Source organism: Oreochromis niloticus, linkage group LG1 (assembly GCF_001858045.2).
Source record: "Oreochromis niloticus isolate F11D_XX linkage group LG1, O_niloticus_UMD_NMBU, whole genome shotgun sequence".
NCBI classification, from domain to species: Eukaryota; Metazoa; Chordata; class Actinopteri; order Cichliformes; family Cichlidae; genus Oreochromis; species Oreochromis niloticus.
In genome coordinates, this window is record NC_031965.2 from 24825635 (window position 1) to 24851260 (window position 25626).

Consider the following 25626-nt stretch of genomic DNA (forward strand, 5'->3'; position numbering starts at 1 on the left):
GAACTAAATGCTCCACCGACTCTTTTATTTCACTTCTGCTTTCATTTGTTTTTACAGGTGAAGCAGTTCATAAATTTCCCTTTGGTTAATGTCTCTTTAATTTGAAGTAATCCTTTGGTTTTCATTACAAATTTATATCTGTACAGCTAAGTTAAAATCCATGTGATTTCCAGACTGCAAACATAAAAATAAAAAGTAAGATATACAAGTAACATTTGGAAAAATTTAAAACACGAACAAATGAAGCGCAGAAGAGGGATGGAGTCGTAAAAACAGAGCAGCACAGATGGAAATGTAGAAAAAAAAGAGTGAGATGAATAAAAAAGTAAAGCTGAGGAGATGGAAAACAAGGAGAGTGGGAGAGCATGTCTGAAAGCAAAAATAAATGAACCAAATAAATGAACCGGGAAGTTAAGGTTAGTGAACAATGAAGCAAACACCTATTATTCAACGCTGGTAGTTGAATATGAGTGTGTGTATGTGTGTGCTTGTGTATATATTTGTGTTCATGTAAATCAATGGCATAAGCAAATACACAATAGCTAAAAACTCTGGTTCTTAAGATAGGATGAGTACCACTTCAGGGTTTAATGAGACTACAGGAGACACAGTTGGAGATATATTCACATTTTTCCTAACTTTTATCTTTATAAAATGCTAAGATGCTTGCATTGGCCACTCTTAATTATTTCTCCTCCCCATCTTGACCATGAAGTGGTCCTTGTCCTTTATATCCCAACGTCTTATTAGACTCTCCAGGTGCTCCTTTTTCATCATATTGCATTGTGGATAAGAATCTTAACATCCAAACTGGCTAAAACAGCGCAAATATATAATTTATTTAACAGATACAAACCAGTATAACAGGTCTGCATTAACACTATGTTCATTTTAGGTGCTTTGAAGGTTTTTGCCAGTGCATTGCACTCTGTCAGTCTGTCAGTCTCTTCATACTAAGATGACCTCCAGCCAACCCTGGGCATCAGTAATTACTTCTGTTTATCCAGGCAAAATCAGGACACTGTTAATTCTTTAGTATGCACTTGGGTTTTGTTGTAGTTGTACATTACTTGTGGCTGATGTGATAGTTAGTATAGATAACTGTTGGCAGCAGTTGTATAGTGTCGTTGTGATGACAATTTTTGCAGTGGTCAAAGCAAATCTGCACAGCTTCTTCCTGTGCTTTCTTTGATAATGAGCTATCTGGAGAGCTGGAAGCTGTCTAAATGTAGCAAATAAACGTAGCAAAAGTGTACAGTGGAGTCAGCCTGCAATTACGTGTCACACATTAAACATGTAGCACATATGGCACAAGTCGCCTTTATTGTTTTGATGCGTTTTGAAGTGCCACACTTGACTCTGTTCAAAGCCAAGAGTGCTGAAGCGGTGCAAGTGTCAACAGCTAGGGAAGCTAGCTAATTCATTCAGCACAGAACTGGTGTTCCAGCCTGCACAGAGACCACATGTGCATATGGCTCTTGGATTAGATCATGGCTGCAAATGTACCTAGAGAAGCATTTCAACTTTCTTTCCATATCTAACTTATGAATCCAGGTTTAATGATAATGTTAACTTGGAGCACTTATAAAGAATATGTTATGATACAAAGAGCAGACTAGCACATGAATCAACATCTTTCTAATAGAATGAGAGTAAAGAGTAAAATGGGTTTTTGCACAATTACAGTGTGCACGAGACTTCAGTTATATAATGAATCATGTGTAAAATTTATTTACTTCTTTTTTATCATTAATAACAGGGAGGCTGATCAAAGTGCAGTCAGAAGGAGGATGATTTGTAAATCTTTTATTATGATATATCAGTTACCTTACAGAGTTCATCATAATCATTGCCAACCAACTTCAGAAACATGCTACATATTCATATTTATGAAACTGCCATCCAGTTTAAGGCTCAGCATCATATAAAAACTCCTTATGTCCGAGTGAAAAATGACTTCCTCACTGCAGACGATTCAGGACTTGTTAGAACTCCCATTCTACTTTACCTCTCTGCTGCATTTTGACACAGTCTAACAAAGAGTCACTTGGATGACTGAATACTTTCCCTTTCCAGATTCCAGTCTTACCCAATAAGAAACCATTTGTTAATCCTGGAAACTATAAATCTAACCCTACTCTTAGGTAATAGGGATATCGCAAGCTGCTGCTGCTGCTGCTTTCCATCATCAACATGTATTCATTGTGAAACCTATACGGCCATCAAGGATGAAGTAGCCAAAACTATGCCAGAGACATGAAACTATACCTTCACCTAACACTTTCTAATCAACTGCTTTTGTGGCAAAGAGAATACACAATATTTTAATGTTTCCACTAAACACCAAAAAACAGAAGTCTTCTGTTTATTGATGATTGCTCCACCTGCCTCTCTAAGCTCCAGCAATCACTTTCTGACTCTTTTGTAGATAACCTGATCCCTTTAAATCTTATCTGGATTACTGTAATAGAATCCAGATTTAACTGTCCAATAAAGGAGTTAGACTGCAAAATGTCCATAACTCTGATGCCAAAGTTCTTATGTGCACAAAGTGCTCATAGAATGTCGTCACCTGACATTACCTTCCCATGTGGTCTCATGTGACATTTAAAATCATCCTTGTCACCAACAAATCTCTTAATTTCTTGGCTGTTTCATACTTACGTGATCTCTTGCTTTAGCAGCATTCAGTGCAGACCCAAATGGGTGGGACCTAGTCCGGTCCCATCTCTCTGTAGTCATGGTGGGTGTAGAGCTCACCGAGAAGCTTCAATCTGTGACTCTGATTCTTAGCTTTTCAATTCTCTTCTAAAATTTAAAGTCCAGACACTTTTAGCCATTCATTCATTGTTATTTCTTTTTAGCTTGTTGTCCTTATGCTTGTTCTTTATATATATTTACTAAATGTAAAATTAAAAACAAAACATACAACAAAATAAAAGGACTTAATGCTCAAGAGTGGTTATTTATCAATACCACTTCTTCCAAATACCATCTTGGAGAGTAGAGCCATTTCACAGACAACCTTGAGTAACTATAAACCCAAAGAGGTACTCCTGCAGGTCAACTTTTGATGTTTCATGGAACAAAAACAAAACGTACCTCGAGTCTCTGTGAAAGGCAAGGTTGGATGTTACAGAAAGTGTAGAGCTGATGCGTCATCGTGTCATTTAGTGTAGTAAATAGATTTTCCCTGAAGAGTCTCTTGAATTTTTTTTTTTTTTTAATCGGGATGAGCCATTGACGCCATGTGAAGTACGTAAACCTGTGCTTTTAGTGTCTGATTTAGCACACATGTGCAGCAACTACAAGTAAACATAACATACTGTATCCGGTGACTGTTAATCAGTGTTGGTCAAGTTACTTGAAAAAAGTAATCAGTTACTAATTACTGATTACTTCCCCCAAAAAGTAATCCCGTTACTTTACTGATTACTTATTTTCAAAAGTAATTAATTACTTAGTTACTTAGTTACTTAGTTACTTTTTAAAAACACGATTTACAACCTGAATAGGTGATAAAGCGATAGATCTTTCAGCCCACTTCTACTTTTGCTGCATAATTCATCATACAAAATGTAATCAAATGGAAAAGTCTCTTTTTAAAACTTGTTTTATTAGTTTTAATCTTTTAACTTTATGCATCAAGCAAAAATTAAATTATATGCAACATTCTCTGACTGGAAGAAATTTGTTTAACATTTAAACCTATTTTCTGCACATTTCAACACATAAAATAAAATATTTTTTTGTGTTTACACTCACTCTTTCAAATAGATGCAAGTAAAACACAGCAGAAAATAAATAAAATCAAAGACTAGCGGTCCTGTTGCTCTATTTTCACCTGTAAAGCAGGACTGGGGTAGGCGGAGGTTTACCCTGGTGCAGGTGTGCTGCAGCGGTCAGTGGAAGAATCCGCGAGTTTCTCTGTGAGTTTCACATTACGTTGTAGTACACTCGGTGCTTGCTTGGAAGTTTAGGGGTTTTTCCGCTGTAAAAAGAAGTTTTCTTCCCACGCACAACGGACACTAATGTTTTTGTCACTTTTTATGGACTCAAACTCAAAATAAGGTCAGTACTTCCACGCTTTACACGCTGCATGCTACACTCTGTCCCGCACTCGATATATTATGATCTGCAGACAGCTGTTGTCACGAACGTCGCACTCACTTACGTCACTGTCATGAGACGTTCTCGCAAAAAATCACGGTTTTAGTAACGCAGCGTTCCTACGTGAAAGTAACGGTAATCTAATTACCGTTTTTGCAATAGTAATCCCTTACATTACTCGTTACTTGAAAAAAGTAATCAGATTACAGTAACGCGTTACAAGTAACGCGTTACTGCCCATCTCTGCTGTTAATCTGTTCTGCACACTTGCTTAGAGAACCTTTGGGCTATTTTCATGCTCAAAACAGCTTAAACTTTGTATATTGGTGGTTTATCTGATAAACTGTGTGCTTCACACGTATTAAAGATTTCTATTTTCTCTCATCTGTCCAAAAGAAAAAACAACCCTGTTCTAATACTTCCTTGTTCTTTAAATAAAAAGAGAATACACACTCACTGATTCTAGCAGGGTTGTCAAAAAAAAAGACAGATACTAATTTATACTAAAAATGAATATTTGACAGATACTCATCCCGCAGTATAATGCAGCAGTGCAAACTTGCAAGCACACAGCTCCTCTTGTCAAAAGTGGCTAAGATAGTTGAAATTCACAACACCAAATTTTCAAGAGGTCAGTAGAGCTCCCATTTCAACAACAGAGAAACAGCTATCATAAATATTAGCCTGGATGGTGCACACATTAACATTAGCACTTACCTGATAGCCACATAAGCTGCTTGTTATCATTAAGATAACAGCTAGTGGCTATGGCTAATAATAAAGCAATGACGTTAATGCTGCAGCTAGGTAGCAAATGTTATCATTCCTGCCCGTCTATGATGAGAACGTTAATTTAATAGCATAACACAGTTATGTGTTAAAATATTGTTGTTATTCTTAGCCCCCAAGTGGGGCAGAGAAAAATCTACCAGCAACTACACAGAAATAGTGGCAACTTATCATATCAATTCTTTTATAATCAGTAATATAAATATTATCCCAACTCACCAGAAACACAGCACTACCACAAAAATCCACAGACTACCTTTACCTGATATTAACTTAAAAGTTAGTCTTTCAGAAAAGTTTTACTTTCCTTACTATCTCACACTAGGAACAGTCAGCTACAATTCAAGAAGCTGAAATGAATACCAGTGGGACAGGATTCACCAGTGGGACAGGATTCACCAGTGGGACAGGATTCACCAGTGGGACAGGATTGACAGTGATAAAAGGACTTAAAAAATACTCAAAAATACTCAAAACTAGTACCTACAGTACTCAAGAATTTTCTTCTCAACTTCTCCTTTCGTATTGTAGCTGCAGCATTTTGTCAACATTTGAAATTTCTATATAAAATAAAGTAAAAATAAATCAATCTATCTATCTATCTATCTATCTACCCCTTCTCTCAAAAGAATTTATATACTAAAAACTTTATATACTAGAAACTCTGGTGGGAACAGGGACATTTGAGAAATCTGTCTGTACCCATGTGTGTTTCTTATGCCGCATATGAGATGGGGATATAGCAGCTGATCCTGTCTGTGTGAAACAAACTTTTCAGCTTTAGAAATAAATATTTTCACACTGTTGACATCAGTCATGAGAGCGAGGGGGTTGGAGTAGAGCTACCGTTGCTGACGCACAACTGGGGTTGGTAAGAAGAGGTCACAGATGCCAGGTCAGCCCTTCTTCTATATATGAGATTGAAGAATTCCCCATACGCATGATCCAAGGGCAGTTGGAGGGGTGGCTGCTAGAGAAAGATATATCCTGTGTCTTCTGTGTTCTTCTTTCTGAACAAAGAGAGGGCAGTCAGCTCCTCTTGGCTGCATCCCACTGTCCATGTAGGCAGCCTGATGGGTTCATATCAGCACTAGCTGAGAAGAGGAGAGGGTTTTAGGTCAACCAGCTGATGGCTGGCCTTGTGGAACTCAGATAGAGAACGGCCGGATAATTGAAATCAGCTCTTGTATGTGCAGGCTTAAATATTTCATGTAAAAACATAACTTACTCTTTTATAAGCAAAAAATAGGATAGTGGCTGAATTCAATAGCTGCTAACACCCAGCTGGAGCCAAAGGAAGCCTTACAAGCTGGGCTGAAGCTTTGCCTGTACTGACACACACCAGGGAGAGCCCTAGGGCACAAAAGACTGCTGGCCAGTGGTCTAAATTCAGCAATATGCTGCTTGTCCCCAGAAATGTCTGCACTATTCAGAGGAGTAGAGAAGTGCTAACATCAACAGAAGAACTGAATAGAGAAAAAAGTGACCCTGCATCTCCCAGCTTAGTCACTTGATCTAAATGGCACTGGGAACGGACTCCCTGCTGCAGCTCACTGCACTTAAGTTCAGAAGCTCTAGGAAAACCCAATATATCACCCTTGCACTGATGTTTTGTGTTGAAGGTTCAAAAAGGAAATACTGTTGGCATGTTTGGGTAGTGGTCAGAGAATGTGGGAGCCAAATAACTCCAGGGCTAATTATCATCACTGACAGAGCGACCAGGCTGGCAAAATGCGGCAGCTGCCACAACGGGTCAGCTCATCTGCCAAAGCAGTTATCAGCAGCACAGTGTTTTTATTCTGTTAATAAAGGGGTAGTCCTAAGGTGCAACAAATGGATATATGCTGTCTTCTGTAGAGTCCCATACCCATGAAGATGTCAGATCTTGAATTTTGGAGCATGCAAAAAAGGTGATAATCAAAGGTGATAACCAAAACTAAGATTTGTATTTCTTGTATGAAGACATGCACAATGACATCAACAAAAGCTGAAAGCAAAGCTGTCGATTTACCAGTTGATCTGCGTTCCCACCCTCACCTACGGCTACAAGCTCTGGGTAGTGACGAAAGAATGAGATCACAGATAAGAGGCAAACTAGCATCCTCTTAGCGATGCAGTGAGGAGCTCAGAGTGGAGGTCCTACTGCTCCATATTGAAAGGAGCCAGTTGAGGTGGTTCAGGCATCTGACTAGGACGCCTAGATGAGGTATTTAAGGCCTGGAGAGATTATATCTCTCAGGTGGCTTGGCTTGGAGGAGGTGGCCAGGGAGAGGGAGGTTTAACAACCTAAATCTGGATAAGCGGCAGAAGATGGATGGATGGATGGATGGATGGATGGATACAGAACTATACATCTTTACTTACTTTATGTAAGTAAAGTAAATCTTTACTAGTCGGCTTTGCAGCTGCAGTGTTTAATATACTTTTAGTTTCTTTTGACATTTCATATGTTTAATCATTGTCCTCATTTCAACATGCTCAAGCTCATTTCACTCTAAAATCAGACCTATCTTTTAAAAGAGATTTTGTAAATTAACAGAGTAAAGGGTCTAATACGGCTATGCTGTGAAGTAGTCTCTTGAGCTAGTCTATCTCATGAGATAATCGCACCACAGTTCAATGAGGCCAAGCATAACAAAAGCCCAAACAAATCCCTCTTAGTCACGTCTGGTTGGTGTGGATGTAAAAAACAAGCAACAGGTAGAATAATGAGGTCGCATTCACTAATGTTGCAAAAGATCCACTGAAATAATCATACACTAAGTATAGGCAACTACAACTAGCACGTGGCATACACAAATGATAAACGCAGAACAGATAAAGAGGGTGATACTACTGACACAAAATCTTACTTTGAGCCTATAAAAACTTGGATTCTTTTCTTAAATTATTCTCTTTTCTTTGGCCATGGTTATTTTAGCATGAAAGCACACAAAGGATCCTTATGGTAGTACGCTGAGCACAAAAATGAGGCTGCATTTACAGTAAGCCGCCACGCAAACCAATCACTCTGTACAGTCTATTCTTTTCTTATCCATCCAGTAAAAGAAAAAAAGTATTCTATTCAAACACTGACTCATAATACAGCAATGTGATGTTTTCAAGGAAAAACCCAATGTTATCCATAACTGCTCCACCAGCCTTAAACACTACTTGGTGCATTCCCAGCTCATCCCTCCTACACACAAGCAGAGCACTATGAATAAGCTTCCCACAGTTTGCCAGCTCTGTAGATGATGTTCTCTCTGCCCTTTTTGCAATAATATTACATTATTTCCACTTACTAAATAGGGATGCTGCCAATTCATCAGTGGCTTATATATTCCTGCACATTTTTGTTGATCCACAGGGAACACTTTTAGTTAACCACTATATAACAATGCTGTTAAACCCAGTGAGACTTTCTCAGTTTGCATGCTACATTCAAGTTAGCCAAAATAACAGCACTTTAAATTTTGCAGTGAGGTTGTAAAGAAAGAGGATGCTATATTCAGGCCACTGTTCCACTGCTCCATCTGTCTATGTGTCTTTAAGCTACAATTAGGTTTTGGATCTTTGGAATAAGTGGGAGCTGGCAGTCGTTGCTTGATGAAGCCAACAAGACCACATTATTTAAAAAAGGCAGATACAAGATCCTGAGGCCACGTGACCTAACACCCCTTTGGCCCTTAACTGAGTCTAAAAATTGTGACCATAAAAACAATCAACTGAATTGGGACAAAGGGTACCCATTGGAAATGAGTCTGACTCACTGTTGGCAAAACAAACCAAGCTCTTACAGTTTACTGTACCTTGGCATAGACCCTATCAGGGAAGCTGAGGAGTGTGGTTACCTGCCCAGACAAAACACGTTCAACACATATGTCCATAATTATAGTCCGGACCCATTCATTGACCTGATATCTCAGGAGAAAACCTGTTCACCACCTCTCACCAAGATAAAGTCTAGAGTGGAACAAAGTCCAGATGAGCTCAGCAATTTCTAGTTATTAACTCAGAACCACATGTACTGGCTAAGAGTCCTTAACCACCAGAGGAGTTGCATTGGGGATCTCCACATCTGAATACCTGAGGTATCTAAACTGGATGTACTACTGCACTTTCTTACACCTACACACATTTCACTAAACACCTGCCCTATTCGCCAAACTTGCATTTGTGACTTTGCCCTCTTGTAACTATTTTGAGATGCTGGAGGAGTTCCAGCACATATCACAAAGGCATAAGTATAAGGTGGAGGTAAGTGGACTTCTATGGAGCAGCTGCACTTTATTCAGAGTATGCTGAAATGGGCAATAAGCCAAATTTAATCAATGAAGCTCATTCCTGCAAGTTTTTGAACTCACTTTTAAAAGACAGTAGTCATTATTAACCTGAAATCTTAGGTGATGAGTTGTTTATACACCATATCTTTGTTTCCTATACACTAATATGCAGAAACTAAATAATAATCAGTGTTCCCAACAACTGTAATATTAAAAATGTCTGCTTGGTTTATTTTCTTGTTATTTTACCTGTCTTAAAATAGACAGACAGATTACAACTAAGTCTTTATTTGAAGACAAGATGGCCAACAAAATATACAACGGGCCAAGTACCAAGCAGATATATGAATATTGCTGAAAAATCAGGACGCATATTCAAACTGTGTGAGTCAGGGAGATAGGTTGGAAAGAGGGAAGACACCGAGAAAAAAGAGGAGCAGGAAACCACATCAGACAGAAAATGAAAGAATGAGTGCTAACCTCATTTTTAAGTTGCCAGGTGAGGGCTGTCCATCATAAACCGATACAATATCAAAGTCTTCCTCCAGCGCCAGAGTGACGAAGGTTAGCTGGATTCGGTTCCTCTCCCCTGTTATTATCAGCCATGTACAGTTGGCGTAGTTGGGATAGCCATGGGGGAAACCAGGTGACTCTATGGTGCCATTCAGGCCTTGGACTACACCACCACAAGACTCAGCTAGAAGAGAAAGAGATAAGACATGTAAGAAAATGTACATCCTGCATTAAAGTATACATTATACAATACATATATATTTCCCTGCATTCCTCAGATTTATTTTTACACAGAGATTAGAACAATATGATGAAGAGTGACAAAAATGACAAAAGTTAAACATACATTCTTTTATACTTTGTGCTCCAAACCCTTTAGAAATATTGTAATGGATAGTATATCTGAAGCAAACACAGAGCAGAGCTTAAATATGTGCAGTGTGCCAAGCCCAGTGTTAACAAGCCCATGTTCTCACACACAACTCAAATATAATGCAAGACATGTCTCAGAGCCTCCCTCGACACAGTAGCATATGCCATTCAAAGCTTTCATGCAAAGCACTTGAATATGAACACACATGGCATATATTCAGATTTCATAGCCTCCATCCTCTCAGTGTTGTCAGTCTCAGAAACGTGATCTACTGATCATCCAGAAAAAACCTACCATAACACATACACTCATATAGACTCATACATGCACAAAAATACTGTATGAAGCTTTTTAAATTACATCCACTATGTGGTCACATTGCTCACTCAGTAAACTCCCTTGACATTAAACATTCACACATCAAACACTTGCAAATGTAAGACCTTGTAGAACCCTTAGACTTCCATCCATCCCATCACTAAATAGATGGATACAAATAAATGGAGAACATATATTTTAACCCTATATAGACCTATATAGACACTTCTCACACTGTGTAATTTGTTAAGGAACAAAATAATGTGACATTGATCAGTGGAAACCTAAATCATCAACCCATTGAGGAAAGGGTTCATAATCACAAAAAAGCCAAAATTAAGATGATTCAATTAGTCATGACTTAACTTTAGCACAGACACATGAACACACACACAGTCCTCCAGTTAAGAGTTATGGAAAAAGTCTTTATACGATATAATTCATGTAATCCAAAGTTTGGAATTTCTATGTTCAAAATGTAAAACTCTAGGCTCACTTAACAGAAGTAGTGGAAGCTACTTAGAGTCACCAGAAAGTAAATCAAACATGAAACAGTTAACATAAGCTAAGTGAGGAATGCTAAGCTAGCCTCAGCAAATCAAATATTTCCAAGGAAATGTTCAAGCTAGCTGGAATACATTTAACCGAAAAACACATACTTGACGCATGTGTTGTTCGCGGAAATAAAACAGCACACAACTTATGGTACGAAACTCCTATCCTCTTTTTATATTTACATCCTTATCTAGACACTTATCCTCCAGTCCTTGTTTACTCTTGAAGAACATACAAGACACATGGAGATGTGTGGTGCTGAGTGTGTGTCTGTGTGACATACATGAAAGCCAGTAGTAACTCTCAGAGAGCAATGGCCATGTATTTAACTGCACATTACTAAGAATGCAGTCTTTTCACACAAGCGCAGACATGCACACACTCCATTCCCTGTTCACTAGGTCATAATCCAGTCAACCAAATGTTAGCAAAATGTTTGCGAGGCTGTTCTTGTGTGTTTTTGTCTTTTTCCATCAGGCTAATATCAGAACCTGCTCATTGAGTACATACCAGATGTTCTTGTATCTCTGAAGAAACAGAAAACACACAAACACGTAAATACCTATACACAAGCCCAAATGGACAAGCTGGCAGCAACTGAGAAGCACACATACATGTGTGCTCACACACTAACTTCAAACCATCTGGAGTGTCCAGATTAATTTCAGATTGTTCTTCACTGTGTTTCCAACCCAGTTCACCTCTCCCCCTCAGCCGTATCTGTGTCTGTACCTTATTCTGTCTTCAGTTGTCTCTCTCTTTCTGTCTGCCATCTCTTCTGCTGCCAGATCCCCCTCTTGAGCAGATGGGATAAGTAGAATTCAGCGGATATGCACATCAACCCGGATGCCATATTGTAAGCATCATACTTGGGGCATTTCAGTAAAAAGCACTTTGTTTATCCTCTTAGATAATGCAGAGTTGAGGACTCCCTCTTCAGTTTCCTAACTGAAGAGGGAAACTGACTGATTTCTGCTGTTAGTAGTGTGTTCTTAGCTATGCTACCTATTTACATCAGGGAAGTAAAATCCTGTAATTTGTTTTTTCAGTAGCAAAAGCCCAACACTTGTGGCCCACCAGTGAGCAAACAACTGTGGCCTCCATCCTAACAAACACTGTAATTCCAACAACTCTTTAAAAGCTTTTTTTAAAAATTTAAAAGTAGCATAAAAGGAGCTTTTGGTTATCAGAACTTGCCAATAATATGAAAGAAAAAGGTTATACACATCAATTTCAATGTGCAAATGTGCTCTAACAACATGATAATAGATTGAAAAGATGGTATAAATCTTCTAGTTTTATGTTAGTACCATGGACTTTACATAAAAGCTTGACACACCAACTCTAACATCACTGCTTTCTGGACTCACATCTTCCCTCTCCAGCAAAGTTGAGCACTAAATTGTCAGCTAACAGTTTCATGTTTGTTCGTAGAAAGCAGAGACACTGATTCCTATCAAAGACTGTGATACTTTCATAGTATACAAACAAGTACTAGAATTTCATTCACCAAAATTAGAGTAAAAACTTGGCTCACAGTGTGTTAGTACATTAACTGCATTAACCATTTTATGTATCAAATTTTTTGCATTAAATTATGCACTGTCTTATATATATCTATGCATATGCTCGAAATAAATGATCAATCAATCAATCAACATGCACCAGAAGTCACCAACCTTATATATCATGTGAAAATGTCCTGCTCATTGACTTCAACTAGCTGAGGTGAGACCTAGCTGACAGACACAGGCTAATCAGCACCCACTCTTCACTTAAATCGTCTACATTTCTAGTAATGCATAACTTTAAGCATTATTAGAATGGCCTGTAAATGGCCTGTATTTTGTATAGCGCTTTTACTAGTCCCTAAGGACCCCAAAGCGCTTTACACAACCAGTCATCCACCCATTCACACACACATTCACACACACATTCACACACTGGTAATGGCAAGCTACATTGTAGCCACAGCCACCCTGGGGCGCACTGACAGAGGCGAGGCTGGCGGACACTGGCGCCACCGGGCCCTCTGACCACCACCAGTAGGCAACGGGTGAAGTGTCTTGCCCAAGGACACAACAACCGAGACTGTCCAAGCCGGGACTCGAACCGGCAACCTTCCGATTACAAGGCGAACTCCCAACTCTTGAGCTCCCAACTCTTGAGAATGGTGAGCTGAACTGCTGTCGTGAAGCAAAAAAGCTAGTAGACATAGACCCTGAGTCTGCTATTTGCTAAGTATGACAGAATAAAAAAAAAGAGACAGATCTGTGTGTGTGTGTGTGTGTGTGTGACAATTTTTTGTGTGTCTATAAGCAGCGTGTGAAATAGCCACTTCAGACACGGGTGGATAAAAATGTGGTGCCGTTTGCACACTGTGTAATCAGGTGCTGACGTGAATGCAAATGCTAATATGCACACTGCCAGTCTGTTTCTACACAGGGCTAAGTCTTAGATGTACATTTTGTTTGCTTTAGATCCCACAGATTTGAGGATTTTACATGGTATTTGTGAGGCTTTTAATTATTATGCAAGCAAGCCTGCACAGCGATACTGCTGTGAGATACCCCAGGTGAAAAAAAAAAGAATGCTTGATGCTTCTCTTATTTGTAACAGGCATTCACAGGAATTGCATGACACATGTCAGCAGCAAAGCCAGAGCAATTTGATGCTTTTTACACTCGTACAATAGTTTTTTGCAATGCGGAAAATGAATTATTTCTTAATCACATCCGCCCAACATACCCAAACAAAATCTGCTTTGTTTGATAATGGTTTGACTGTGCAATGAAAAAATCTACATAGCAATCAGACAGACTGTTAAATTTTAGGTGCTGAGAAGCAGCAGAGAGGTGGAGAGCTGTAGTGAACCTGACCACAAGGTCCCTGGCTCATAAATCAAATGCTGGCCTCTTCTTTCCACAGCGTGCTGGGCCACAAATCAAATGCATCTTTCTAAGTTACGCTGTGTAGAACTATTGACTGCAGTGATTCAATACCAGCTATGAAAAAGTGGAGAGGAGAGGAGAGGAGAGGAGAGGAATCTGTTGTCTGTTTTCCTGGTATCCTCTTTTCCTTTCCCTCGTTGCCTCTTCCCCCTCACTCTTCTCATGTACCACCTCCTCCCTCTTTTTCATTATCTCTGTGTCAGAATCATTGTGTCTCTCCCACATTATGTTTGTCTCTCTGCAACCCTCCATCTCTCTCCATCTCCTCTCTCTATATCTTCCTCTCTTAAACCTTCTGTCCATCCTTGCTCTCTTTATTACACTGGTGTTATCACCATGCCTGTACCTCTCTCCATGCATCTCTGTCTCCCTCGTGGTCTTCCTCCCTGCAGCTCAATTCCTCTATCTCTTTCCCCAGCTCTGTCATCATTACCCCCATCCTTTTTCCTCTTTCTGCCTCTATCCTGCTCTCTCATCCCTTCATCCAACCTGCTCTCTGTACATCGCTCTTTCACCACAATTATCTTTGTATTAGCATCATCTCATCTTTCCCTAAGCGTCATTACGTTTCTTTCTCATTTCCTCAGTATTATTATCGCTACGTCACTTTGTCTCTCTCCTGGTATCATTATATCTATCTTCTGTGTTTCCTCTCTTATCCTGCTAGAGCGTTAGGTTGTTTTCATTCCACCCACTCACCTGCTATATTTATCACACAAAGAACAAATACCACAACCTCTCTCTGTCTGTCTTTCTCTCTATCACGGTCTTTGTCAGCCCCCCTGTCAAACTGTTTAAATAAGTGGGGCTGCAGACAGATTCAGGCGTTCAGGCCGTTTAGCTGGTGCTCACTGGGGATAAAAGCAGGTCTCTGGAAAATAGTATGAAAGTCCATCTGTGCAGTTAACTATGCTAAAAACTGTTTTGGAAAATACTTTCTCCTGTGCTCCTGTGTAGGCAATTACTTCTAACACTTGTTTCCTAGTTTGAATCCTTTTACAGCCATCATTAGGTTCACTTTACTAAGAGTGAGCACACATATTTTTAATTAGAATTTCATTTATTTTAATGAGGGTGTGCAGAAAAGTGATGATTTTGAAAGCAGATAGTCTTTTGACCAAAGTTTGAACTCGGTGATTTTACTTTTTGAGGCCAAGATCATGTTGTGCAATGTTTGCCACAAAAATCATTCAAGTGTAAACTGACAAACTAATAAACACTGAACAAACAGAATAGAAACGTTTAGTCAATTAAATGAAAGGGGCTATATGTCAAATTCAATATGGATGTACTCAACGTTAACCAAATGTGCACCGAAAATAAGAAGAGGGCAGCTAAACAAATGCAAGGTAAGGGAGAGCACATGCTCTAATACCAGTCACCATAACAACCAATGGATATTGAAAGACATGTATCATGCCCCATATGACACTCACACTCACACACAAAAGGAAAAACACACAGAGTCACACAGGAAGAATCAAGGCTACATCCAGAGTAAATCCCAAACATTGTCAGCAAGGAATAGGGGTTGCTGTCTGAAGATAGCAGAGATAGATAGGATTAATGGTGTGTGTGTGTGTGTGTGTGTGTGTGTGTGTGTGTGTGAGACAGACACATGATCAAAGATAGTGCAGACTGAAATAACGATAAAGGGGAAAAAAAGGAGATCACGGGAGAGAAATGCACACGATTGCATGTGTTAGTAGTTAGTTGTAAGTGCATGTGTTTCTATGTACATTGTGAAAAAATATATATAATTCTCACTTTCAAAAGCCAACCATCTGAATTTCTGAGGAAAACCAAGTGTCTGCATATGCAATCAATCATCTTTTAACCTACAGCTCAATAATTATAATCTGATTAAAGTGAATGAAAATGAATCACAGGATTAAAATCTAGCTGAAGCTACACAACCAAACACAAACTTCAAACTAAAAATCATTTGAAAGTACGTCATTGGTCTTACTACCACTCTTTCTCCATCTGTGAAAACTGTAAAGTAGATCTGATTCATCATCGAAAATGTTTAGAAACCAGGTTATTAATTTTTCAGTAAAGATATTAGTGTGCCTGCAGACATGGTTGCTCATAGGCGCCAGTGGAAATTCTGTCAATCCATTATTTGTATTTGCTTCAAAAGTCTCAGTAGAGCAGCCCATACTTATTTGTTTGGGGTTTGGGGAGCTGATGTCAGTCCAGTCACGCCAAAGCACGAGGGGCATTTTTATGAAGTGTTGGCAAATGTGGTGCGGAAATCTGCCACAACAACAGCTCATTACCAAAGACAAGAAATAAAAGAGTTGTCCAGATTGTCTTTTTATGTTCAAATACTTTCAATGACATGACTGGCTGTCATATCAAAGTAGGCGACTGAGATGTTACTGTATCTTTGTACTCCGCACAGGGACCTGAAGTCAAAGTGGACTTTGACAGTGCTGGAGTGTTTACATGCATTCAGACTAAAAAAAGAACAAGACTAGAACACGACTGTTCGGTCCTTAGTGTGACTGTTTTGTTTGGTACATTTTGAAACTCACAGTACAGATATTTTTAAACCCTCTCGTCTTGGTATTACCTGAGTTTGCCTTAGTCAGACAGGGTGCATTGTGACAAAGTATACGATCGATAAAAGCTGTTTTGAGTTTAAAAGAGGGAGGTAAGGAAACACAGATACTAGGCTGTGCCAAACAACTCAGCACCCAATGGCAAGTTAGAAGAGTTTTGCCCACAACCTAGAAGCGTCATCATAGACCTGTGGGTACAGATGAAGCAGTACTGAACTGTTATGGATTCATGCAACATCATGTGTCACATCCAAAGGTCACATGAAAATAAATCCTATTGCAGCCAATGTGTAAGATGTACTCTTGGGATATTTTCAATTAAACTGGTTCTTTAAATCTGCAATGATTTGTTGGAAACTTAATGGCAGTGGAAACAAAGCCTAAAATCTATACTTTCTCAATGTGAGACAAGTTTAAATTCCAATGTGTGCTTAGTTTGGCACTATTTTCTAAGCAAAAGTGTACCTCCATGAAGTTTTTATGCAAGAGGGTCAGTCACAAAAATCTGAGTACTTTCTTCTTTCTTTTATATGGTGTCAGTTATTGCTGTACAGAGGAGGGATCACAGAGCTTTAAGAGTGCATGCTGGGAGAGTGAGACGTTTCTCCACTCATGTCATTTTTTTTTTTGAATGACAGATGAAGTTGTGATAAAAACGTACAGATCACTAAACCAACTAATTCTAAACTTGCTCTGTGGGAAATTGTGGTTTCTGTGGGAGGAATTTCGCAGCCTGTGCAATGGGTTTCAAAGAGAAATGGCTGAAGAAAGGAGAAAGCAGAGGGATGAAGGCCCTGCACTGAAAATATTGTTGCTGTTGTTTTTTCATTGTTAAATTAAATTAAAATTAACAATGAAACATTAAACTGAATTTTCCATTATAATGAAACTCATTTCAGCACCATGGACAGTGCATGTGTTTGTCACAGCGATCTCATGAGCTGTGCTCTGACATGCACTTTGAAATATGGATCACAGGTACAGGAAATCTGCATTTTTATTTTTATTTTTATTTTTTACTAAATAAATCCACCATAGAAAAATTGTAGTGGTACTGTTAACACCAGCAGTTGGAGAAAAAATGGAAATAAACCTTTGTCAATCAGGTATTTCCTATAAGTCTTATTGCATTGAGTTGATTGGCCACAGTTTGACCATGTGAGTGGCTGATAAGATGTTTACATTAATGAGCAGTTGAGGGAGTAACTAACAAAGAACCCATGCGCACACATACACAAGGTTTGTTATTGTTATTTATTCCTCTTTTGTGGCAGGAGAAAGAAGAAAGAAATCAGCATCTCGCATAACTAATGTCAAGTAAAGTTGCGTGTGTAAAAGTAACATTCCTGTAGTTTAACTTTTTCTTCCAGCACCATGTAGGAGTGCATCAGCCAATGAAGGAAAACATGCAAATATACACAGAGCCATCTTACTAGAATAGATGTGACAATGAAAATCGCTGATGCCCCCCTAGCATCCACTGTGTCTAAAAAAAGAGGCAGTATGCTCAGTTTTTCACTTATTTTGGAGATAGGCTAAAACAACAACAACAGAAACAAAATGTATGAATTTCTTTGTATTCTTGAAAAGTAACCCCAGAAATATGATATACCCCCACAAGCCAGAGTCAGCACACAAGAAAGCACACACGCATTTTCTAGCAGAAACATGCATAGGATCTAAGGTCAAAGCTAGCTGGAAACATTTTAAATCAATAAACTCAGCAACCTCCTGAACATGTGTTAGAGCTCAGCAAAGCAAAATGGGTGCTGAAAGCAAGCTATGTAAGCAATCCTATATGTGTTTTGTCTATAAGTGTGTTTTTGAGTGTGTGCATGTATGAGGCTATATGGCCTTGGGTGTACTGGAGCGTGTCGGTATGTAGTAAATAGTGCTATTATGCTGAGATATTGTAATATAAACTGAAACTAGCGATCAAGATTGGGTCACTCTGTCATTGATGAAAAAACAGAAGCCTGGCACCTCAAAGTCCCACATCTGCATTTGTTTTTGTCTTACGCTTACTCTCGTTCTCTGTAATTTTATCCCTTTCTAAGTATGATCTTTCTCCCTGACACTGGAAATCAATTGCTTGTTTCATCTGACAATAATGCTGTTTTAACTGCAAACAAAAAAACCCCAAAACAAATGAAAGTGGTCGTGCGGCCATTGAAAGTGAGCAGTGGTTTTCTATTCTCTAAATAAAAACATCACCAATTGTTTTCCCCCTCTATGATCCATCACAAGTAACAGCTTTATTCTTTAAAGACACCTTTATTGTTGTTGTCCCAGTCTCTGTTTCTGAGTTTGTTTTGGTGGTTTTTTATTAAAATGCAGTGTTTATTGTTGCTAACTGATAACAACCAACCAGAAAGACTTTGGGATACACGCTAATGTTGCGATCTTGTTTTATTTTATACAGTTTATGAATACTTAGTGAGCGATTGCTCTCCAGGTTTTCTGAACACCTTTCATATCCATATGCACAACTCAGCATAGTGTGCAGTTTAAAAACTTAAACAAATTTGAGGAAACTGGACAAGTAGAGGACAAAAGAAGAATCGGTATGCCCCAAATAAACTATCTACAGCAGATAAACAATACTTGAAAGTAATTTCCTTGAGAAACAAAATCCAGCAGAGATGTGACATAGCACCTGGCCATTCAGTTGCTCCATCTGCTGACTGGCTGTCAAGAAGTTATTCTTAAGAAGGGAAAAGGGCAGAAAAGGCTGATTGTCAGCTTCAAATCATTGTCAGCTTGAGACCAGGAAAGAGGTGCAACAATGAATGTCTTCAGCCATCTGTAAAACATAGTGAAGGCTGTGTCATGGTGTTGAGCTGCCAGGCAGTGGTGTTGGAGATCTTGGCGAATTATAAACACAGAAAAGTACCATCAGATTTTCATCCACCATGCAATACCATCGGAAAAATGTCTGATCAGCATCTGCCAATGCAGTAAAAGCATACCTGGATAGAAGAACATACAGTCATGGATTGGCCTCCCCAGATCCCAGACCCACCATTAAAGAAGCAGTGTGGGATCATCTTGACAGAGAGCAAAACTATGGGCTCAAATTTTTATCATAAATATTTTGTACTTGTAAATCAGGATTTGTATGTGTAAAATGAATTTATGTGTAAAAAAGATTTGTGTGTGGACTTAGCCAAAAAATACGTGTGAAACTCTGCACTCAAGTTTCAAGTTACAAGTACGAATTTTGACCCTATTTTTCTTCCTTTCATCTGATTGGTCAATGTCATGTCAATCACAAATTTAACTATCCAATCAGAGAACAGATGGGTTTGGCTGTCGGAGGGGCACTTTTTTGAACTGCAGGTCCTTGAAGGGTAATTCAGTTTGAAGCTGGAGGATCTCTATATAAATATCTGATAGAAGCTAGGTCCCCTAACTTTCAGTAGCTGTTGAAAGGATAAAGTTGTGGTATATCAGTGGTTAGAAATACCATTATTACTTTAGGATTAGTTTAACACAAAGTCAGGGCTGACCCGGGACCATTGCTGTGAGTCACAGTGCGCAGCATAAAGCTCCTTTCACATCAGACGCAGCATGTGCTGCTAATGCTAACTAAAAGCCAAGGATCCAGAATTTGTTGCGCTGGCTGCCGAGCTCTGTGGGTTTTTGCAGCAGCTCTACCTGTACTAGATGCACCTGCTCCTTGTCGTTTCTATCTCTGACTTTATGTCCTTTATAAGAGTTTCTGGGGGTTTTTTGCTGGTTCTTCAAATGTTCAATACAAACATGTATGCTAATTCATAACGAAGAAAGCTTTGTATCTATCCCCACTAGTGAAGACTGTCATTTCCACAACACTGCCCCCCCCCGGTCCGCAGCGCTGTTGAAAAGGCTCTGGAGGTCCCTGTATTAAGCACGTAAACCTGTGACACAAAAAAACTCAGACCACCACAAACTGTTTTCCTTCGTGGTGATGAAGGAAAATGCTGGGCTGGCATGTAAAAGGGCATTTATTCCCTTCAAGGACCTGAAGCTCCATAAAGCACCCCTCCAATAGCCAAACCCATCTGTTCTCTGATTGGATAGTTAAATTTGTGATTGACATGACATTGGCCAATCAGATGAAAGGAAGAAAAATAGGGTCAAAATTCGTACTTGTAACTTGAGTGCAGAGTTTCACATGTATTTTTTGGCTAAGTCCACACACAAATCTTTTTTTTTTTTTTTTCTTTTTTTTTTTTACACACACACACACAAATTCTTTTTACACATACAAATCCTGATTTACAAGTACAAAATATTTATGACTACAATTTGAGCCCATACAAAACAAAAGGCAACAGCACTCAAAGAAGAGCTTTGAATATCCTTCAAGATTCCTGGAAAACTATTCCTGAAGACTACTTAAAGAAATTACAAAGAGAATTACGGTTGTTTTGTAGAATAAAGATGGTCATACCCAATCCTGACAAATCTCAGTTTTTGCCTTATATAATGTATTTCCCACATGTTTGAATGTTTCAACAAATCACTGCGCTTATTTCCCCATTTTCCAATCCAAACATACAGAAATGAGGCATGGCTCAAACTTTTTTAGTAAATCTGAACCCTTATACCTACTGTTCCTTCATGCTTTCACCGTATGAGCCAGGTTTTGATCTTGACCAATAGTTTTTGTTGATGTAACTAAAAAAAATGCACAGTGATTAAAATAAATATTACACACATGTGCACAAGTAAACAGATAACTACATTAAAAGACATATTTTCTTTTCACACGTTAACCTGTATGCAGTTTTGTTTGCCATTTCTTCCTATTTATGTGCAGGTGTACGCATCATTGGGATAGACCTGCTCACACACACAGATACAACAGTCAGAGAAATGGAAACCCAAATTATACCTTTATAAAGGAATCAAAGCCTCCCCTGTCCAGGTGTGTCCCTTATAATTTTATGTTAATTTCCATTAGAAACTCTTCCTGCTGTGAAAATTATCCACTTATCTTCCTCCTTTCTCTTTCGCTCTCATGTCTCTGAAACAACCTTCATTTATCACTATGCTCTTTTCACACTATAATTTAACTTAATTTATTTAGGTATCTTTTGAACGTTTAAACAACGACTGTTGTAGCAGTAAGACCTAAAAATGGAAGCTAGTTTAAACTTCATTTTAAAAAGTTGGTGTGAAATATCCTCTTATTTCATTTATCCTGCTGATTCTGAAAGTCACATGATCAGTCTTTGCATTTGCATGTACTTTCAATAAATATAAATCTGATTCAGTGGTTTCTAGGTGTGAGTGGTGCATTTATAGGACTGCATGAAATGTTTACTTCAAACTTGGAGTTTATTAAAGTATTTTCAGTGCAATTTCACTCCCAACTCTTTACATGCTGACGCTTGGTCAGGACCTCTTTTCAAATTTTAACACACCTGGCAGCCTTTTAGTATCATTTCCTAGATGCAGGGTCCAGAAAACCATTTTGTGAGGTGAGGAAGAATAACAACCAACAAAAGCCCGCATAAGGAGGCAGGTGGGGTAGCAGGTGGAGCGGCGAGCGGCATAATCACACTTTCAGCCAGAAAACAGGGGTTTGAGCTCTTTCTTGGAATTCTATTTTTACACTTTTGTTCATTTTTGTTTTTGTTTTAGTGTTCACTGCATTGTAACAAGATGATCAATGTTATTCACTTCATCTATCAGTGGTTTTAATGTTGTGATTGATCGCTGTATTGTTCACCTTGAATTCCATACCATGCAACGTCAAATCTTAAAGACTTTGCTTGTAATCACCCCCTGTTAACTCATTCATTCATTCGAATGTTTAAATAAGATGCATCAATTGTAAAGCGCTTGATTCTTAAAGGTAGAAAGGCACTTTGTAAGGGCAGTCCATTTACCAATCAATATTTTAGCTGGCAGTCTGACATTAGTCTGTGAAATCACACAGTCTTCATTCACACACGCACAGCCTGTGTTAGTGTGTGGGTTCTACTTTGTTTAGCCTGTCCCTACCGAGCAGCTAATGCTAACCAGCTGCCCGAATATCATGCTAGCATCTTGTTAACGCTGCAGAGAAATTGATACACAAACTGTCTGTGCACAAAGTGATCATTAAAGCGGATATGCTGTACTTAGATGAAGCACCCCATAGTGCAGGCATAGCTTTATTTAAATAAAAAAATATGTGTTTATTGATGAAGTCTTTGATTCTCTTTTGCTTATTTCTAAATAAAGATAGACTTGTCATATTTTGTCATTTTGCTTTTGCTCAGGAACAGACCTCAAATATAAATATGCGTTAGAAATATTCTACAGAAATGTAAGTTCACAGGACTAAACTTCTACTAAAACAGAGATTCAAATTAAATCAGTTTTTGATAATATGAGGTAACTAATATAAAAATCTAACAAATTCAAAACACCATCTTTCCTACTGAAGAATTTAGAAATAAAAATGCAAATAACAAATAATACATAATATATAATAATTATATCATAAAATATATGCTATGGCTTGTTAGCAATAATTGTTTAGTTACAATATTACAACATTGCCTTTTGTCACTCAAGTGTCCATCAAGTAGTGAAAAACAGCAGGTAACACATTAGGAGGTCATCAAGGATACAGGTCATATACTATGGGTACATAATTACTTAAAAATACTACTCTATTTGCATGCACAATAAAATTAAAATGGGTCTGGCAACAGATTATGGGGTTGTTACAGCTGGAGCTTTATTTTGCTTTATTTATACCGGATCAGCAGGGAATTAAGAAGCAAAAACCTCCAAATGTAAACATAATTAGACTCTTCTTACAATAGGTGCCATTCAGTCTGCACCATTATTGATAGAAGTGTTTAGGCCCAAAGCATTTTTCTTTTAAACTGATGACTCATAGTATACACTCCATGCTTTATGAAAAAAATAATTTGGTAAAGTGTATGTCTTTAACCCTGAGCTCTTACTGTCACAGCATTATGCTTCTGAAATGATGGCCAGGTTTAAAGAATTTAGTTGCAAAAAATGTAACTTCCATTCTCCAATGAAATTAATTGGAGCTTGTGAATTCTAGTATTTATGTATAGGCCTTACTTCTTTTTTTTCCCTTGTGTACTTGTCTTGAAAGTTTATTGGTACCTGTGGATTTTTGTATCCTTGTTTATGAAACAGGATTAGACAAAATGTGAGGGAGATGAAAACAGACAGAAAGACCAATTTGTGCAATAATTGTTATGTGCATAAAGGTGGAGAGCTAAAATGCATGCAACTTCACACACATGCATACACGCAGTAGAACAGCTGCTTTTCACACTGACCACAACACTGAACATACAACCACGGATCCCTTGAGAAATAAGACTGGAAAATATGCACAAGTTTAAAGGAAGAAAAACAAACAAAAAACTCTTAAGCCAGACACAGAAACAAAAAAAGATATACTACGGAGGAGAAAGGCAGAAATGAATACATGCTGCGAGAGGTAAAGAGGTAAAGAGTGCAAATGCAGCTCTTTGCATTCATACGTTTGCCCTTGGGGCCCTAATACTCTATATGCTGCAGTACGCTTTGTTATTCATCTGTGGGGACATTGACGTTTCACATGAGCTGGCAGGTTGTGTGTGCAAAAGAGAGAATGAGAGAGACAGACACACACATACACAAATAGAGGAAATGAAATTGGAAGTGTATAAGTTAAAATGAAGATGGCAAGATGCATGAAAAGGGAAAGCGGGGTTAAGACTGCAAGAGGGAAAAACAACCAGCAGAGAGGAATGAAGGCGCAAACATGTTGTCATTGTAATACACATTGGAGAGATAGAAAGGAAGTGAAGCACAGGAAGACTCTAGAAAAGGTAATGTAATAAAGATTTTCTTAAGTTATTGCAATATCCATAATGATGCTTGATTTCCTAGTTGACTGCAACCTATCCTTAACAGTAAACATTATGTAAGCCAAAAGAATTTTCCAAAGAATTTAAAAGCCTTTTCGTTCTCAATCAGCTTCTTGCGCACACATAAACATAAAATTGAATTTCAACCCTTTACTGCTTATCCATATAAGTTGTGTTATGGTTTTCCTGTCCACAAGCATGCTAGGGTCTGCTTGAGTCAGAGGGATCTAGTTTCATCATCATACATTCTGTAGTTCTGTGCAAACATCTTTGTGCCTGTAGGGATGGGTATTGATAAGATTTTCACGATTCCGATTCCATTTTCAATTCTGTTTAACGATCCGATTCTTCATCGATTCTCTTATTGATTCTTTTTTAAAAAAAGGAGAACACTAAGGTCGATTAGCTTTGTTTGTAGAACTTTGTTTTATATCTTCTCTTTGAACAAGACAGAAATTTAGGAGTAACATGGCCTTACAAACCCAACAGTGAGATCTTAAGAGATCCACAGCCTACGGCTCCTCAATGGGGTGTCACAGGATCCCCAGGAAAAAAAAATTGTAAATGTAAAATAATAAAATAAATATTCTTCTGTAGCAATAACAAAGTATAACATAAATTATTCTGTAGCAATTACACAAGAATATCCAGTAATGTCCCTGCCTACAATTAAACACATTCACTTACCGAAAATCGGGGGCATCTGCTGTGGCAAATGGGTGCAAGGCTTTGACCACAAACTTAGTCAATGCTCGGTGACATTCGTCTATCCTGGCCTGAAAGGAGACGCTACCGGTAGACTGCAGCGAGAACTGCCAGCATCTGAGCCAGCCAGACTCTGTCTGTCTCTCTCATCATGGTCACCTAAATGCAGCGCACAGTAATGGCAGGTTTTGTAATAAGGCAGATCGCGCTAACATAATATGCACTGTTAGCTGATTATTTACCTGCCATATTAACAGGAGAGGACATGCAAACGTTACCGCTGCTGCTGGGTTGAGATTCACGAGTCCGGAGCGGAATTAAAAACACGACATTCATTTAAGGTTATCGCCTGTTTTGTGAGCAAATGCTTTTGCATATTCGTAGTGTTTCCTCCCTTAAATAAAATATCTACTTTGCAAGTATTGCAAGTTGCCCCGTTGTCATCCGTTCTCGTAAAGTATAACCAAACTTTTGAGCGTTTGAGCCGCTTAGACGCCCTCCTGCCAGGTAAATGACGCTCCGCAACGTGGTGACGTCATTCGGGACGACTGGAATCGATAAGGGAATCGTTTGCAAAAATGGCAAACAATTCCAAGGAATTGA

At 38.6% G+C, this 25626-nt stretch overlaps 1 protein-coding gene across 2 annotated transcripts in view; it reads right to left on the reverse strand.

Moving 5' to 3' along the window:
* The window catches only part of LOC100698036 (CUB and sushi domain-containing protein 1), a 414635-nt gene that overhangs the window by 295222 nt on the left and 93787 nt on the right, over nt 1–25626 (reverse strand). For both annotated transcript variants that reach the window (XM_019359325.2, XM_019359321.2), the window contains exon 2: nt 9645–9861. In XM_019359325.2, the coding sequence (XP_019214870.1) occupies nt 9645–9861 (217 nt within the window). The remainder of the gene's footprint in view (nt 1–9644; nt 9862–25626) is intronic.